Source organism: Pongo abelii, chromosome 2, assembly GCF_028885655.2.
Source record: "Pongo abelii isolate AG06213 chromosome 2, NHGRI_mPonAbe1-v2.0_pri, whole genome shotgun sequence".
NCBI lineage: Eukaryota > Metazoa > Chordata > Mammalia > Primates > Hominidae > Pongo > Pongo abelii.
In genome coordinates this window covers 92,056,207-92,074,279 of record NC_085928.1, presented here as the reverse complement: position 1 = coordinate 92,074,279, position 18,073 = coordinate 92,056,207, and the positions used below count along the sequence as shown (strand labels likewise).

At 38.1% G+C, this 18,073-nt stretch overlaps 1 protein-coding gene and 1 long non-coding RNA gene across 7 annotated transcripts in view; one reads left to right on the top strand and one right to left on the bottom strand.

Moving 5' to 3' along the window:
• The window catches only part of PTPRG (protein tyrosine phosphatase receptor type G), a 735,254-nt gene that overhangs the window by 687,956 nt on the left and 29,225 nt on the right, over positions 1-18,073 (top strand). For all 6 annotated transcript variants that reach the window (XM_024244436.3, XM_024244435.3, XM_063722016.1 and 3 more), the window contains 4 exons: positions 4,828-4,919; positions 12,498-12,594; positions 17,077-17,159; positions 17,352-17,486. In XM_024244436.3, coding sequence (XP_024100204.1) covers positions 4,828-4,919; positions 12,498-12,594; positions 17,077-17,159; positions 17,352-17,486 — 407 coding nt within the window. The remainder of the gene's footprint in view (positions 1-4,827; positions 4,920-12,497; positions 12,595-17,076; positions 17,160-17,351; positions 17,487-18,073) is intronic.
• Positions 59-18,073, bottom strand: part of LOC129058564 (uncharacterized) — a 68,357-nt gene continuing 50,342 nt past the window's right edge. Inside the window, exon 5 of the long non-coding RNA XR_010139194.1 lies at positions 59-553. This is a non-coding gene — a long non-coding RNA (uncharacterized LOC129058564). The remainder of the gene's footprint in view (positions 554-18,073) is intronic.

Below are 18,073 nucleotides of genomic sequence, written 5' to 3'. Positions count from 1 at the left end.
CTTTTCCACTCATACCATTGCCTCTGGTTTCCTGATACACAGGAAGCATTTCATCACTGGTGGCTGATAAGAATCACAGATACTCAGTTTTACTGAGTTACATGCTAATGGCCTTACCAGGAGCAGTGTACTAAGGCTGGGCCCTCTGTGCAGCTCCTCCCTGTGGTGTATGTTCAGGGACAGCTTTGGCTGCTTATTTTTCCTTTCTAATATCAAATAAAAAACTATGGGCAAGAAAGCTGTTTCTCTTTTTATTTATCTGTTATTCCTTAAGATTAAGAGAAAGGAAATTTAGCATATATGAGTAGGTTAGAGGCATCAAGTGTTGGTGATTTCCCTCTAACAGTTCTGAAGATGCAAGTACAGCCGATACATAACTGTAGATTTTGCAAACAGCCTTATGTTCGAATGCCATTGTTCTTTATTGCCTACAGTGTTGCATTTGAGGTCAGCGTTATCTCAGCTTTGGTGTTTTCTTCTCAGTAGAAGTTGCTGTCATCAGTTCACCCTCCTCTGAGGCTCTGCTTTTGGTACCTACAAACCTGATTTCAAGCTTCATCAAAAGTACATAAGAAGGTTTTGTTGTGAATTGAACAAAATAAAAGGCCAGTTATGTACATAATCTAATTCTAACCACAAAAAGCTAAAATCTGGGAACTTAAGGGTAAATAATAATATTTAATAACAATAAGCCCACCTCTTCAGGTACTGATTCTCTACATTAGTCATTTTATAATCGGGTGATTTAGTGATAATGGTAGTGGTCCCACTTTTGCCTAGTTTAAACCTTTGGTATCTGAAAATTTTGTAAGTACAAATAGTGGATGAGTAAAGTGGCTCATGCCTATAATAATCTCAGTGCTTTGGGAGGCAGAGGCAGGAGGATCACTCGAGCCCAAGAGTTTGAGACTAGCCTGGACAACATAGTGAGACCCCATCTCTACAAAAAATATAAGCCAGGTGTGGTGACATGGGCCTGTACTCCCAGCTACGCAGGAGGCTGAGGTGGAAAGATTGCTTGAGGCTAGGAGTTCAAGACCAGCCTGGGCAACATAGCAAGACTCCATCTCTACAAAAAATATAAGCCAGGTGTGGTGGCATGGGCCTGTAGTCTCAGCTACTCAGGAGGCTGAGGTGGAAGGATTGCTTGAGGCTAGGAGTTCAAGACCAGCCTGGGCAACATAGCAAGACTCCATCTCTTTAAATTAGCCAGGCATGGTGGCACAGAACTACACCTAGCTACTCAGGAGACTGGGGTGGGAGGATCACTTGAGCTCAGGAGTTTGAGGTGGCAGTGAGATACAATTGAGCAGCTGCACTCCAACCAGCCTGGGTGACACAGTGAGACCATGTCTCAAAAAAAAAATTAGCACAAAATTATCAAGTGATATTTATCAGATTAACCAGGAGATTAAGAATTAAAAAGTTTAATTTGTTATTCCTTGAAATTATAGTGCTTTGAGAGTGAAGACAAACAGTGTATCATAGTACACAGGAATACATTCTTTGGGTTCAATGGACCTGGGTTCAGATCTCAGCTCTGCCACTTAGTCTTTTTGGACAAGTTGCCTCGGTTTCCTTATGTGCACTGTGAGAATAACCATGTTCCCTTCATCTGGTTCTTACAGAGATAAATGTGTGAACATTTAGCACCGTCCCTGGTAACCAGTAAGGGCCTAATAAATGGTGGTTTTCCTCTCATTCTACCAACTTTATCATTATCCTGCTTTTGTTATACCATAATAATCTCTCATTTAATCCGTAGTCAGTGAAAACATCTTCACTTTGATTCCAGCCCCTTTTTTCCTTTATGCTTCTCCCACCACCACCACTACATCAGTGACATTTATTCCCACTGTCATCAAATCCATCCTTTTAATGGCACTTGTAGTCTTTATCACATAATTACACTGTTCTTGCTCTCCCTTATGTTCATCTCTTCACCAACACAAATGTCCTTCAGCAGAGACCATCTCCCTAATATCTGGCTGAGTACCAGGTGCTCAGAAATGGCTTTATCCAGGGGTTTCCCATTCTCTCTGAGTCAGAGCACTTTTTATCTAGGCTCTGCAGCCAGCTTCTTCTGCCATTCTAAACTTTTTTCAACTGCAAGATGCATATGAAAACAGTATGCATTTCTTGGAGTACATGTTAATACATATAAAGTACACAGAAAGTGCCTGGCCTAGTTAGTGCTGCTAATATTCTCTGCAATATTTAATGAAACTCAGACGTTTAGGTAGAGATAGCATGTTTTGGATGAACGTCTTCTTAAAACACACAGGGCCTTTCCAGATAAAAATTGAGCTGATTAGGCCTCTGATGCTGTCCTAATTGCTTGGCCTTCTGCTAGTTACATTGATTTTATAATCATCTGGCTCATGTTGAGAGAATGTAATAGAAAAATTAGGAGAATGATTAGAATAATTAGTCATAGCCTTATATTCATCTCAATATAAAGAAAAGAGATTTATGACTCCTCAGCTATTTATCTTGATTGCAGGGCAAATGCTGTATTATCTGGGTAGCTGACAGTGGTCAGTACAGCATGCATCTGTATGTATGTCCGCCTGTCTGGTACTTTTGTGACATTATTCGTGGTGCCTGGAAACCCAGAGGGTGTGGTTAGGCGTCCTTGGATAAAGATGCAAATTGGAGAGACTAGTGAGTCATATATTTCCATGATTATCATACTGAGCTCTGCTGGATTTTTGCTGCTTCTAGCCATAGTGGCAGCAGGCATACTGATTTCTGGGCATGTGTGTGTGACATTAGCTTGGATATTACAGTTGAGCACTTTGCAGAAAAAAACAATAAGCAGTTAACCTGAAAGCATTTCTTTTAATGATTTGAGGTGGGCTATGCCTCTAAAATGCTGTGGTTTTTACCTTACAGAGTAAAACAGTTCTAAAGCTGACATGTTTTTTCTTATTTTGAACTAGAGTCCGTGTTCCTAATCACGGCACTGTAAGTTCTCGGGAATCTAAAATTCTAAACTATCATTATCGTATAAATGTTGTCTTCAACCTATTACTCTACTAAATATGTCACTCTGCCCTTGAAAATAGTGTTGCATCTGTCATTTCTAAGTATATGAAAGTCCTATAGTCTACATACTAGAGTGATTCTGTGGTTAGGTTGTGTCCCATCTCACCCATTTTGCCTCTTGTTTGAAAATGAGTTTATTCTTGGGCTAATCATTTAGAGACTCTCCAGCTTTGTACATAGTAACCCTTTTCTCAACTTGAGATCATTTTCATTGCCACTGATCATTATTGTAGAATTTGCTTACTTCTAAACATTTTAAGTGAAGTGATCAGATAATTTTGGAAATTTTTCTTGAACTGTGCATTCTGCTAAATATTCTGGAGAAACATTTTGGCTCCGCTTACTCTGTTAATGCTGGTTACATCATGAGAGCTATAGATTTCTTGGGCATGCAAAATGATTGCATATTCATGAACATCTTCAATTCTGAAATATTTGTAAATAACTTGGCAATTTTTTTCATAAGGTTGCCTATTAACATGATTAGGACTTTAATTGTTCACACAGGAAGAATTTGTACTTACAGAGCACCACCTATTTGATAAGTAACATTTCTATGCTAAGCAACTTGGATTATGAACACATAAGTCACCTTCCTAAAACAAAGTATAAGAGATGCTATTTTCCACTTAAGCATGATTCAAGTTTGAAAATGTCAATAGATGCAAAAAGCCACCCTAGAGCTTTGCTCTCTCGAAAGAAAGAAGAGAAGGAATGACATAGTCAATGTTAACTGTCACCAGATGAAGAGAAATCAGATTGTCAGGCCTGGATCTATAAAATTCTTGCCAAAGTAGGACCTCATTTACACATACAGATCTTCATACCCTTTGCTAAGAAAAGCATCTGTGGCAGTTTAGATGTTTGTGCGTTTGCCAAAGATCTTTCACTCTGAATAAAGTAAATGTCATGTCTGTTGTTTATCTCAAATTCAGCAGAGTATTTTTAAAAGGAAATATTTGTGGGGGAGGGTCGAGGGAGAAGGGAAGAAGGAGGTTGGGGAGCTCCAGTTAGTTGGGTGTGGCTATTTTATAGCAGTACTCAAGTATCATGATAAATAAGCTTAAAACATACTTCGGGCTTATGAACTGAAAGTCTCCTTTTGAAGTGACAACACGAAATAAATGGGAATGTGGAGTCTTCCCGAATCTACACCTAGTCTGTCAACACCAAAAAAATCCAGTTAATTCAGTCAAACTGATTATTTGGCATCATGTAGACACAGCTGTCTTGAGCTAAAATTTTGAACACTTAAAGATAGATGGCATTGTACCCAGAGCCAGCTGGTACAATGGCATCTATCTATAATTGTGTATAAAGGATTGCTTAAAACTTAAAAGATTGGAAATAGAACTTAATTGCTCAAAGTTCAAGCTGGACTCCATTGAACAGCAATTAAAAAAAAAAACAAAGAAAACCCCTGGTGTGATATAATTTCTTGGCAAATGGGTACCCTTGATAACTTCACACTTTTAGTTAAGAGTATGCTGTGGTAATTTAACTATGTAAATTGCCTTGTATATAAAAAGTAAAGGGAATTCTCTATGTACCTTTTTTTAAAAACCGTATTTAACCTGGCTTGTAGGCATTAAAGTAATAATGAGATCCTAATGTAAAATAAATCCTGAGACTTTTCTTCAGGACATCTATTTTGTGTGATACAATTATTTTGCTCTTTGCAAAAATCAAGTATTTGTCTTAAGGATGCTTTGCTTTATCAGTGTAATTTGTTTTATGGAAGTATTCTATGTAACTTTGAATATTATTTTATTCCCCCAGATGACATGGAAGCCATTCCTGTCAAACAGTTTGTCAAACACATCAGTGAGCTCTATTCTAATAACCAGCATGGGTTCTCTGAGGATTTTGAGGTATGTTTCAAAGCTGGAAGTTAACTTCCAGAAACGTAACTCTTACTTTATGCAGATTTTTGTAAACTTGAACTGAATTCATTCCAAGCATAACAAAACAGTAACTATGGAAAGTGGAGTTTTTCTTTTCATCTATTATTTTAATAGGCATTCTTTTCCAAATAAAATTTAGGTGAAAGGGGAGTTGATTGTACCTGTCCTGAATATGTATTTCTACAAAAGAACTGACTTAGTGATAGAAAAGAAGCAAACTGGTAGGGATTGCTTTTCAGGTTCTTGCTACATCTAATTCTAACTGGGAACAGCAATCATAACACAAGGCTCCCTAATTCCGTGTCTTTTCTGCAATGCACATGGTATAGTGAAGACAGCAGGTTTGGTGTCTGAGAAACTGGATGCTGGCTTCATCAGTAGTGAGCTTCATAATCCTCGGACCAATCACCTCATCTCGGATCCCCAGTTTTCCCATTTTTGAAAAATGGCACCAATGTCACCTACATCGTAAAGTCGTTGGAGAAAATAAATGATTAACATCTTTGAAAGTGCCAAGTTCATTGTTAAGAACCATGCAAAGGTTGACTGTTGTTGTTTTCATGATTATTAATCCTTGGAGAGAAGACTTGGGTTAACACAGCCTTCTGATTTTAAGAACTGGTGTGTAGGAAACAAGGTAGAGAGAGGCATGTACCATCCTGCCAACTCTGGGTTCCGTGCCAGTTCAGCAGTGACAGGGTGTCAATGAGGAGCTATTAAACAGACTGCCCTTTTCTTCACTGAGGCGCTTAACTAAGGCACATCTCTGGCAGCAAGAGTTGTGTCGAGGAGGCCAAGTTTTCATGGCAGCTCAGCTGTCTTCTAGCTTTGTGGGTAAGTTGGTTCCTTTCTCTGTCTCATTTCTACTTTAAAATGGAAATGATGATGATGATGCTAACCTACCCATCTCTTTCAACAAAATTGGTTACAGGGCAAAATGAAGTAATGGAAGGTAAGCACTTTAAGATCATCTAGGAGTCATACAGCTGGAAGGTGCAGTTACCTTGAATGAACAATAAGAAATAAAAACAGGTTGAAAAGCCCCTGTCTATGCAAATTTGGAATCCCAAAAGGCTATCATAAAGGCAGTTATATTGCTGACTTGTTTTAAATTAAGTCTTTCTCTTAGTTTTTTGTTAGTTTTTGTTGTTTTGAGCAGAATGAAAACAAAGGTGGTAGAAAGAACCTCTGATTTATTCTACGAAGTCATATGTTTTATGGAACCAACAAAAGCATGTCAGGTATTTAATGCTATTAGATGCTTACTAAAAAAGGTGCCTATTCAACTACAAAGAACATGGTTTAAGTCAAACATTTTGTATTCATGAGGACAGCAAATGTGTGTGGTGTTAAAGTGATTTAGTTCAATTGACTGTTGGCTGGATGACTGAGCAAGAATATTGAGGCATTTAACAATGTTGATGGTATTCAGGACAAACATTTATCCTCTAGAGAGCCGAATTTGATCAGGATGATCAAATGCAACTCCAGTTTCTCAATTATTTATGATTTGAGACCCCAGTGCTATTCATCACAGCTGGTTTTGACACCATTTAATTATTCAAAATAATCAGCTACACCTCTGTAAACTTGATCTGACTTAAAATGGGCTTTGCTGCATCAAAATCATGCTTCTTAACAAATCCTGGGCATCTGTACCCTATTTCTGTCCTAAAAAAAATATACTGCAGCTAAAAGCTTTAATCGCCTACATTGAACTTTAGAGCTTAAATAGTATTAGCTGATACTTATGGGAGTGGAATGGGGAGGACAGGCAGGAAGGTGAAATGACTTGTCATTTCACTATCTTTTCAGGTTTGAAAGATTTAAAATCAGAGCTGTTCAGAATAGGAAGAATATGCTTTCTTCTAAAAAGAACAGCAAAGGAGCAATGTAAAGGGGAGAATAAGAAAATGGAAAAGCTCACCAATATTACTGTCATCTTATAATTAGGTGAAAATTTGAAGTATTTTAAAAGAGAATTCCTTTCGGGTAACTGCTAAAAGGGAAAACTGGTAATAGGCTACATAAGAAGCTATTATGGCTATTTTATAAACAGAGATAGTAACAGGCTTTATAAGAAAGGATAGAAAAAGAGTTTGTGTAATTAAAAACAAAATTGTATTATGGTAAGAGTTAAGGTAATCTTAGTCTCAGATTTCCAGACCCATTTACCTGGAATAATGATGGCCAGCATTTACTAGTTAGCACTGTGCATGGATCATTCTGTTTCCTGAGGTAGGTGCTGTCTTATTGTCCCCATTTTACTGATGACGAAACTACCCATGAGAAAACTGAGGCTGTGGGTGGCTACATTTTGAAATGGCAGCAGTAGGGTTTAAGACCAGGGTATCTGACTTGAACCCACATGGTTCACCTTGACACCATTCAGACTCTCATTAAAGTAGTGTCCTGGGCCAGGCACAGTGGCTCACACCTGTAATCCCAACACTTTGGGAGAACAAGGTGGGAGGATCGCTTGAGATCAGGAGTTCCCAACCAGCCTGGACAACACAGCAAGACTCTGTCTCTACAAAAAACTTTTTTTTAATTAGCCAGGTGTGGTGACGCACAACTGTGGTCCTAGCTATTCAGAGGCTGAGGCTGAGGCAGGAGGATCACTTGAGCCCAGGATATTGAGGCTGCAGTGAGCTATGACTGTACCATTGCACTCCAGCCTGAGCGACAGAACAAGACCCTGTCTCAGGAAAAAACACCAAAAAGCCAGAGTAATGTCCTGTAATGAGCCAAGGTCAGAAGGAGAAACAAGGAAGCTTGCAAGTGACTAGAACTGATCATGCCTCAGTGCCTTAACAACAAAAAGGTGGGGAGAGCAGCCAAATTAGGAACCCCCCCACTAGGAGTATTAGCTGCCCATTACATGATCTTTATGGTCTCGAGCCTTCTAAGATAGCTGAGAATATGACTTATAAAAATCTTATCCAACATGTAGGCCTAAAATTAGTCTTAAAATTATGAGAAATACAACTGAAAAGTTAGCAACTGGACATTAAGAGGAGCTAAAACAACCCATCTAACAGTTACTGATGATCTACTATTGTCTGGACATAATATAAGATACAAATATGAATTAGAGTCCTTGCCCTCAAAGAGTTCAATCTGGTATTGGGGGAGGCCAGAGTGTACACAACCAAAACAGAAACAGGACAAAGCAAAATAAGTGCTATTGTACAGGCATAAAGTTCTGAAGAGGTGCAAAGGAGAAAGGCATCTATGTATTTTCATTGGAGATTTCAGCAAAAATTCTCACCCATCATGTTTAAACATCTCGGAAGTAAAAAAAATGTTGGTGAATAACTATCGTAGTTTCAGAACTTCACTGCTTGGCGAGTGAGAAAAACAATTCACTGGTAATTTTGACTCTTTGTCTAGAAGTGTTGCTGTAAGCCAGCTTTTTGTTTTTGTCAGATAAATTCTAGAGACCATGAAAAGCAACATCATACAGTATTTGAAGTCACTAGAAATAACATCAGTCCTTTTCTTATGATAGCGTTGGATGACACCATTACCTTGGCTACCTGAGCTAACTTCAGCCTCACTGTCCTTCCCAGGGAGTAGTTTCCCAGAGTAGCATTAAAAGATTGACAGCCTCTTCCTTGGCCCCCACAAACATAATGCAGAAGGCTTCCAAAAGACCAGTGCTAGCATACTCTTTCAAAAGGAAGGCACTCCAAAGCTCCACGAGTCAGAAGAATTAACAGGCAGGGACTGGGAGAATCAGACGTCTAAAAGAGTGCAGGATGAGGCCAGAGGTCCACAGCCCCTTGACAAGATCCTTTGGGGGACTGCCTCTATTACAGTTAACCAGCTGTGCTAAATTTGTGCTGGTGGTTCATCTTAAATCAAAAGAACAAAGCTTAGTCCACCTGAGCCCATGCTCTGAGGGACCAGTGGCCACAATCACTTTAGAAAATGAAGGGAGATGTCCAGGGCTGCTGATGATGTATAATAGGGAAGTCTCTGGTCAGAGGTGTAATGCTGCACTGACTGCTGCCTGCAAGAGGGCAGAAAATGAGCCTGTAGGCAGGGCTGTCCAATCTTTTGGCTTCCCTAGGCCACACTGGAAGAAGAAATGTCTTGGGCCACACATAAAATACACTAATGAGAGCTGATGAGCTAAAAAATTGCAGGAAAAAAAAAAAACCTTCAATGTTTTAAGAAAGTTTACGAATTTGTGTTGGGCTGCTTTCAAAGCCATCCTGGGCCACATGTGGCCCGTGGGCCATGGATTGGATAAGCTTGCTGTAGAGTTAGTTTCCTCAGCGTTTTTGACAAAAATGCCAGTTTGGGTCTTAAATATCTTAAGAAAAACATTTTTAAACGGTTATGAGGTAAATCACAGTTGTTTGAGATTTTGGTGAAGAGGGAGATAAAAGGGAGATAGCCAGATTTCATGAAAAATAATTCTTATGTTAGAGACCAGCTGCAGGATAATAATGCTGTGTTATACTCTCCAAAGATAGATTAGTTTTCTAGGGGGCAAATGCAGTCATTTTGATAAAGATACATGGATTTGGATAGAGGAAGAGAACAGGCATTCTTACCAAGGTAAATGGCAATAAAGCAATGAGCAGGAAATCAAATGGTCTTTTCAAAGGGTATGGAGTTAATATTGTCTGGGATTGGGAAGGGCGGGGAAGATAAGATAGGACCTTGAAAGCCTGGCTAAGGGAATGTGGAATCTCTCCACATGTTTCTGAGGAAGGGAATAACAAAGTCAGCACAACGTTTGAAGAAAATCAGTCTGGCAGCAATTTATACCCTGAGCAGAAGAGAGTAGGGGCTGGAAGATGCAGTGTAACCAGCACCTGTCAAAGGCCAGTTCTGTGTCCGACACTGTACATGCACTGGGTCACTACCATGACCTAAACCCATCAGTCATCTGTAGAACAGTCTCTTTACCACAATTGTAGGCTGCCTGAACTCAGGCACTAAGCATGTTACCCCTACTTGGTGTAATACTTGGTAACCAGATCCAAATAATTTATTCTCAGCTACCTTTTTGGAACTGAGCAATCTGAAAGATTTCTAGATGTTTTGTTGCATTATTTTTTTTTTTTTGAATTGAGCCACAGTATAGTAGGACAGTAGGTCTTTAAGTGCTCTTTAAATAGCCTCTTCCATCAATGACTGTAGGTAGGAAGTGATTTAGCCTACGTCACCTCCCTAAAATTCTCGTTATATCAATTTTTAGGGTTTGTTCAGTCTTTGATTTTTTGCTTTATTTTAAACCTGTTTTCTGTTGGCCTTCTCCTATGCTTATGTGCCTGTTAAGATTCAAACTGTTCTTTTTGAGAATTCTAGCTTTGTTATATAGAGAGCAAAATATAAACAAGCTTAAACTATTTATCAGAGTTCTGAATAGGTGAATTTACAATGCATACTCCATTGGCCAGTGTCTCCTTAAAGGGTTTTTAACGCCTATTAAAATCATGTTAACTTTGAAATGGCAGTTCTGATGGAGAAAAGCCACTCCAGGATCAGATGATATTACCAGCATCCAAATGAGCCAGGCAGTACTGCAAGGAATTACAGATGACATTATTATCTACCTGACAAAATCAGAAGGTCTCAGGCAAACCCCATGGGTTCTAATAAAATCAGATTTGACAATATTTATTACGATTATTTGTTTCTGTCATTCATCTAATTGGAAAAGTGAAATAGAGGCAACAAATCAGACAAGGGGTTTTAGATAACAAAGAGTTTGGCCATATTGAAAGACAGCTTTAAACAATACTGACAGCTGCTCCCAAGCAGTCTTGGTCAATTGCATTATATTAGAAAAGAGGCTCCAACTTCAGTCCATAGCTAGGGTGGTCAGATCTATACAACAGGAAAAGAAAAATCAATAAACAAAGTAAATCTCAGACTAAGGTACTAAAAGCCACAATCTCTCAGCATAAGATATCTGAACAACTCAACCCTAAAGAAGTACATGCCAAAGGTGTGACCTTCAAAACCCGAAAACAAAAGACTAACTTGTTTCAAATCCATTTTCAAAAGTTGTCTGCCCTTGAAACTCTCCAAAAGAGCATGCCTCAGATCTTATAAGGCATTTTCAAAAGGCAGGTCCCAATATTCTAAGTTTGGCTAGCATTGCTCATGTTCTTATGTAGACTGATTTGTGATCACACTTTATTATCTCATTTTAGAGAAGAGCCAAAGGGCAGCCTTAAAGCTCCTTAAACCAGTGTTTTCCAAACCATAGGTTATAAACTATGTTAGAACAGAAAATATTGGAGTTTAGTAAGAGTAAGGAATGGGTAAGAACTGTCATGCAACACACTTTCCCAGAAAGGTGGATTTAATTAATGCCTGTGGGGCTTTTTTTTTTTTAAATGGACAGCTGGGAAGGACTATAATTATGGAAACTTCAATTTACAGTGTCCAACAATTGGAGAGTCATTGAATACTGTTTCTTTGAACACACAGAAATTCTTTGCTTTTATACCTTAAATTCTTTGACTACAGTAACTTCCTCCTCCTAGAGAAGAAGTGTATTTCTCCCTGGGAAGTACTTTGTGAATATAAAAGACAACCAGTTCATTGTTTTCATTATGTTTAATGTAAATACTATGGAAAACATCCATAATTGCTAGGCAACTCCTTTGTGGAAAAAAAGAAAGTCTGCATGCTTCTAAACTCTGCTACATCTGTTCTGTGTAAAACATTTCTCCTGATAATTTTGTGTTACTTTGTTCAGGCTCTTTGTAGCAGCTGTGTACTGCTAATGACTTCCCTTATTAGTTAGCTCCAGTACTTTCTTGGGTTTGAAGCATATAGTGTAGAAAAATTTGGCTTTTCAGCAACGTTGTATTAGGCTAATGGATGACGTTTATATCCACGGCCAAGGTAGGATAAGAGCGTTATTTCTGCTACTGCTATTTTTCCAAAGAAGGATAACTTTTACAATACTAGAGTTCACAAATAATTTGTCAAGACTGTATATATGAGATATGACCATTAGTTGGGCTATTATTAGGGTTATTTCAGCACTGAGTCTTTAGAGTCAATGCACCCTCACAATTATAAAACGAGGCTATAAGGCCTGTAAGCATATGCAAATCATGGTAGAGATTATACTTTTAGAAATTCCCTTTCTTCCTTTAAAACTTAGGTAAATTTTTTCACCTGTCTAAAGCCTTCCTCTGTTCTGTGCTCCCATCAGAGCTTTTGCAGGCCTCTTTTCTATTCATCATGTTTGACTATCTTTTTGAATATTTTTCTCACCCATAGACTGTGATGTATTCAAAAAGAGATACTGTTTGACATCCCAGGGACTAGGTCAAAATCTAGAATAAAGTAGATGATTGATGAAATAGTAAAGAATGAAATCTTTATACCTTTTTCACATTCTTCATAAACTTGTTATAAATATATCAATAATTATATCCGAAGTTGGGACTGAGGAGGTAATGGTGGCTGTGGCTAGGGAGTGAGTAAATACTTTATGCCTTTAAATGTATATGGTGTTCCTTTGTTTCTAAACTGTGTCTATAATCTTGCTGTTTTCTTCACTAGGAAGTCCAGCGCTGTACTGCTGATATGAACATCACTGCAGAACATTCCAATCATCCAGAAAACAAGCACAAAAACAGATACATCAACATTTTAGCATGTGAGTAATAAGCTTTAAACTATCTTCAACTGCGAGGAAATTAAATTTCCATGCTAGGTATAAACTGAAAGCCAAGCAATCAGAAGCAGGATACCAAGAAAGAATGATTCTTGCAAGCTAACCTCTCATTAGCCCATCTTCAACAGTGTAGAAGTTGGGACATTTTCTTCCCCCTTAGCCTTTCATTAGGCTGTCAGAGCTCAGAGAGCTTAATAAGGTGACTGAAAGAAAATGTTTGGAGCTTCACTATTTTCACATGAAGTGATGTCATATCACATGTTGGGAGCCAAAATTTGAATGTCACTTAGTTATATTGACATTGTTTTTAACCGGTAAGGGCCAAATCTTTTAATACAAATGAAAATACTGGGAATTGAATCAAGCAAGCTGAATTTCAAAGCATTCTTTCAAAGACTACATAATTGGCTTGTACCTTAAATGATAAGCCTCCAGGTCTTTTGGTCCATGTGGTTACTCCTATCTATCACATTTCCATGGTCAGGAATATTCTGTAGGTTAGGGACTCAAACAAATGGACATTCTTCATACACAGCCTCTTCATACAGAGCCTCAAGGAATACCCTAGGAGCACAAGCTACTTCTATGGCTAGAAGACCACATTTCACAGACATGTGGGGCTTGGCTCACTGGCATATAATATATGCTTTGATACTAAGGGTAGGGGCATAGATATTTATAGTTAACATATACTATGGTAAAGACTACATTACATAGAATTGTATATAATAGTGCATTTAAATTGGACCACTTAAAATTTGAACACTACTGTATAATGTTTTCTTAAAGTTTTAGTGAAATATAATTCATATACCAAATGAAATTTACCCATTTAAGGCCAGGCACAGTGGCTTATGCCTGTAATCCCCGCACTTTCGGAGGCCGAGGCAGGTGGATCGCTTGAGGCCAGGAGTGCAAGACTAGCCTGGCCAACATGGCGAAACCCTGTCTCTACAAAAAATACTAAACTTGGCCGGGCACAGTGACTCACGCCTGTAATCCCAGCACTTTGGGAGGCTGAGGTGGGCGGATCACGAGGTCAGGAGATCGAGACCATCCTGGCTAACATGGTGAAACCCTGTCTCTACTAAAAATACAAAAATTAGCCAGGCGTGGTGGCGGGCGCCTGTAGTCCCAGCTACTCAGGAGGCTAAGGCAGGAGAATGGCATGAACCCAGGAGGCGGAGCTTGCAGTGAGCCGAGATCACGCCACTGTACTCCATCTTGGGTGACAGAGTGAGACTCCATCTGGAAAAAAAAAAAAAAAAATTCTAAAGTTAACGGGGTGTGGTGGCAAGCGCCTGTAGTCCCAGCTACTGGAGAGGCACAAGAATCACTTGAACCCAGGAGGTGGAGGTTGCTGTGAGCCAAGATTGTGCCACTGCACTCAAGCCTGGGGAACAGAGCAAGACCTTGTCTCCAAAAAAAAAAAAAAAAAATACCTAGGGTATACAACTCAGTGGGGTTTTAGTATATTCACAGAGTTGTACAATCATCACCACAATCTAACTTTAGAACAGTTTTTGCACCTCAGCAAGAAACCTGTTAGCAGGCACTCCCAATTCCTCCTTCTCGCCAGCACTTAGAAACCCTGTATCTACTTTCTGTCTTTGTGGTTTTGCATATTCTGGACATTTCATATAAATAGATTCATACTATATGTGACCTTTTGTGTCTGGCTTCTTTAATTTAGCACGATGATTTCAACACTCATCCATGTTGTACCATATATCAATACTTCATTCCCTTTTATGGCTGAATAATACTCTAATGTGTGGATATACAGCATTTTGTCTATTCATTCATCATTTGATGGACATTTGTTTCTTTTCTGCTTCTCAGCTAGTATGAATACCACTATGAACATTCATGTACAAGTCTTTATGTAGACAGATATTTTCAGTTCTCTTTGGTGTATACCTAGGAGTAGAATTTGCTAGATTATATGGTAATTCAATGTTTAAAATTTTGAGGAACTATCAAACTCTTTTCCAAAGTGGCTATCCATTTTACGTTCCCACCAACAATATATAAAGGGTCCAATGTTTCCACATCCTCACCAACTCTTACTATTTTAAAAAAAAATAACAGCCTTCCTAACAGGTATGAAGTGGTATCCTATTATAGTTTTGATTTGCATCTCCCCAATTATTAGTGATGTTGAGCATCTTTTCATGTTTATTGGCCATTTGTATAACTTGTTTGGAGAAATGTCTAATCAGATCCTTTACCATTTTTTAACTGGCTTACTTTTGTCTTTTGTTGAGTTGTAAGAGTTCTTTATATATTCTGGATACAGATCATTTATTGAATATACAGTTTGCAAATATTTTCTCATTCTGTGCATTGTCTTTTCACTTTCTTAATGTGAGTTCTCTAAATTTGTTCCTCTTTTTCTGGATTGTTTTGGCTATTCTTTCAACAATTGTTTCTGAATTGTACTATTGTGCTGCTTTTGTTAAATTTATTCCTAAGTATTTTATTCCATTTGATGCTAATGTAAATGAAATTGTTTACTTAGTTTTATTTTTGGATTGCTCATTGCTAGTTTATATGAATACAATTGTAGGTTGTATCCTACAACCTTGCTGAATCCATCTTTTTTAGTAGTTTTTTGTGGATTCCTTGAATTTCTGTATACACTATGTCCTCTATAAACAAAGATAGATAGTTTTATTTCTAAATAAAATGTTACAAAAACTCCAAGTTACTTTCGAATAGGATTGTTTGTTCTACTTTTCTGAGAAAATGAACTGGTTAAAAAAGCCAGGGGGAGAACAAGGAAGAAAGTCAAACCTCTCCCCAGTCTTTGGATTGACTTTGGCAGTATTTGTTGGCCAACTCAATCAAGGCTCACCACTGCTGTGACTATGAGGATTTCTCTATCCAGATACACCCCCTTTCTAATCAGAGAAATCAGGCAAGGATATATACACATCTGTGCCTTACACACACACACACACACACACACACACACACACACACACACCATTCTCTCCACCACAGCATCCTTTACTTCTAATGTCAAACATTACTTACTGCCTTGCTAAAAGTATTGTGGCAAAAAAAGGAGGAGAAAATCAAAGCAACTAATGTGTGATGTGCCCAAAGGTCATGGTGTTTTGCTAGAAAACCATCATCTCTGGTTAAATGTGAATTGCACTTTCACAACTTCATTTGTGATTTTACTTTCACAATTTCAAATTAGATGTAATTTTATTTTTAAACATTCAGGGAGTTAGGTTTTGGTGTTCTCTTGGCCACTCAGATTCTGGGCACATTGCCTGCCTTCATCTACCCCCTATATTAATGCCTTTACATAGCAAAGAATAGCGTAGAAACAAGTAAATCAGACCGTGAATGAGCCAGAAACATGATGTATGAAAAACCTTCTCTCAGATTCATCACAACTTTAAAGGTATATGTGGATGTTACCAAATCACCTCCCAAATTGATCTATTAATGTCTTATTTGTCAGTCTAAGAAATAACAATATGCAGTTAATGACTACTAAGGCATAACGGTTTGGATCCAGATGACTTAGGAGAAATTTTTCCTTTGGGGCCTATTTATATCAAGCAACACCTGTTTCATGTCAACTGTAAACTGAAAGTTTGTCAGAACAACAAAAGCAGTTCACAGTTCCAAAAACATAGAGGGCTGTCAAAAATTGCTTGATATATTCTGAGGTCAGTAATGCCTATGCTGATCCACTCATTGGACTTCCTTTTCAACTAGCCTTTTATGATAATGACTATAAACAGAAACATAAATTGGGTTTTGCCCATTCTGTTTCTACCTAGGGAAAATAAAATTATAACCTCAGCTTCCTTTTACTTATTTTGCTATCCTAAAAAAAGCAGGCTCACTCTGTTGGGCAACTAGATACACATGTCATGCATCACCTACCCCCAACTTTTGTTCATTAACTGAGGTTAAGTGGATCCTAAAATCTGAACATTAACTTCAGATTCCTACAATGAGATTACTCTTAACAAAAGCTCTGGTTTCCTCAATTACTTAGGTTCTGTTAGGGCAGCAGGGAATCCAAGTGAATTAGCAATGGAATTGCCTGAAAATATTAATAGATGTTTCGGACTTGACAGATCAGTCACCCTTTTATATTTGTATTAATGGGGAGGGAACAGGGGCATAGGGCATAATCAAAGCCCTTTGAACTTGGCTTTAAAATACAGAACAAGCAAATACCTTTGAACTTGGCTTTAAAATACAGAGGACTACAATTTGTAATAGTTTTACATGAGTTTGCATCCTGAGAGCAGGAGATGTAGGAGTGGCTCTGTATTTTGGAATGGGTTTGAATGCTCTATTTAGTTGTTCTGCCAAAAGTTTTCTCAGACTACCTTGGGAGATGCCATGTTACCTGATTGCCTTGTGTTGTGCTTTAGAATGGTGCTAGTTTCTGAATTATACATTTCTGGTTTTTTTTCTTATCTTCTGTAGATGATCACAGTAGGGTGAAGTTAAGACCTTTACCAGGAAAAGACTCTAAGCACAGCGACTACATTAATGCAAACTATGTTGATGTAAGTCAGAACTGTTATTATAAACCTGTTTCTGGAAATTGAAGACTGCAGCAGAAACTGTTTAATGTATTTTAATACTGTACAGAGCTTTCACTAAAAACAAAGCCCATTCAATATAGAAGGCATTTGAATTATTTACTGGTCTTCTGTGATAACTGCTTTCATCTCACTTTGTGCTGTGTCATTTTGAAGGGTTACAACAAAGCAAAAGCCTACATTGCCACCCAAGGACCTTTGAAGTCTACATTTGAAGATTTCTGGAGGATGATTTGGGAACAAAACACTGGAATCATTGTGATGATTACGAACCTTGTGGAAAAAGGAAGAGTAAGAGCCTTTTGACTCACTATCTTAATAATGCACCTTCATTCAAAAAATACTTGTGGAGTACCTGCTTTAGGGTAGGAACTTGACAAGGTATAAAGAGTTACAGAAATGAAAAGTGTTCTCCCTGCTCTATCTTCCTTATGATTCAGAAGGAAAGAGAGCTAAGGCATTATAAGAGTAAATGTGATGATAGAGATGAACAGGGTATTAGTGGAATTCTGCAAAATGAATCAATGTATCCTCTGTACATTCCTCTGTACAGAGATTTTTTAAAGGAACTAATACTTGAGATGAGACTTGAACAATGATTACCAGGAATTACACAGGCTAAAAAGAGAAGGAAAGGGTGTTCTAAGTACAGGGGACAGACAGAACAGTAAACAGGGAAGTTGAAAGAAGCATGGTGTAGACAAGGAACTACTAATAGTTAAGATTGGGGGAAGCAAAAATTGCCTAAATAGTTTAACCATCATTAAGAGGACCTTTTAAAAAAATGATTAATGCTGTAGAATTTATTGGATTATGAGTTTACATTAGACGATGCTAATTTAGGCTGGAATAAAAGCTACACTTCAAGGAATCACCAC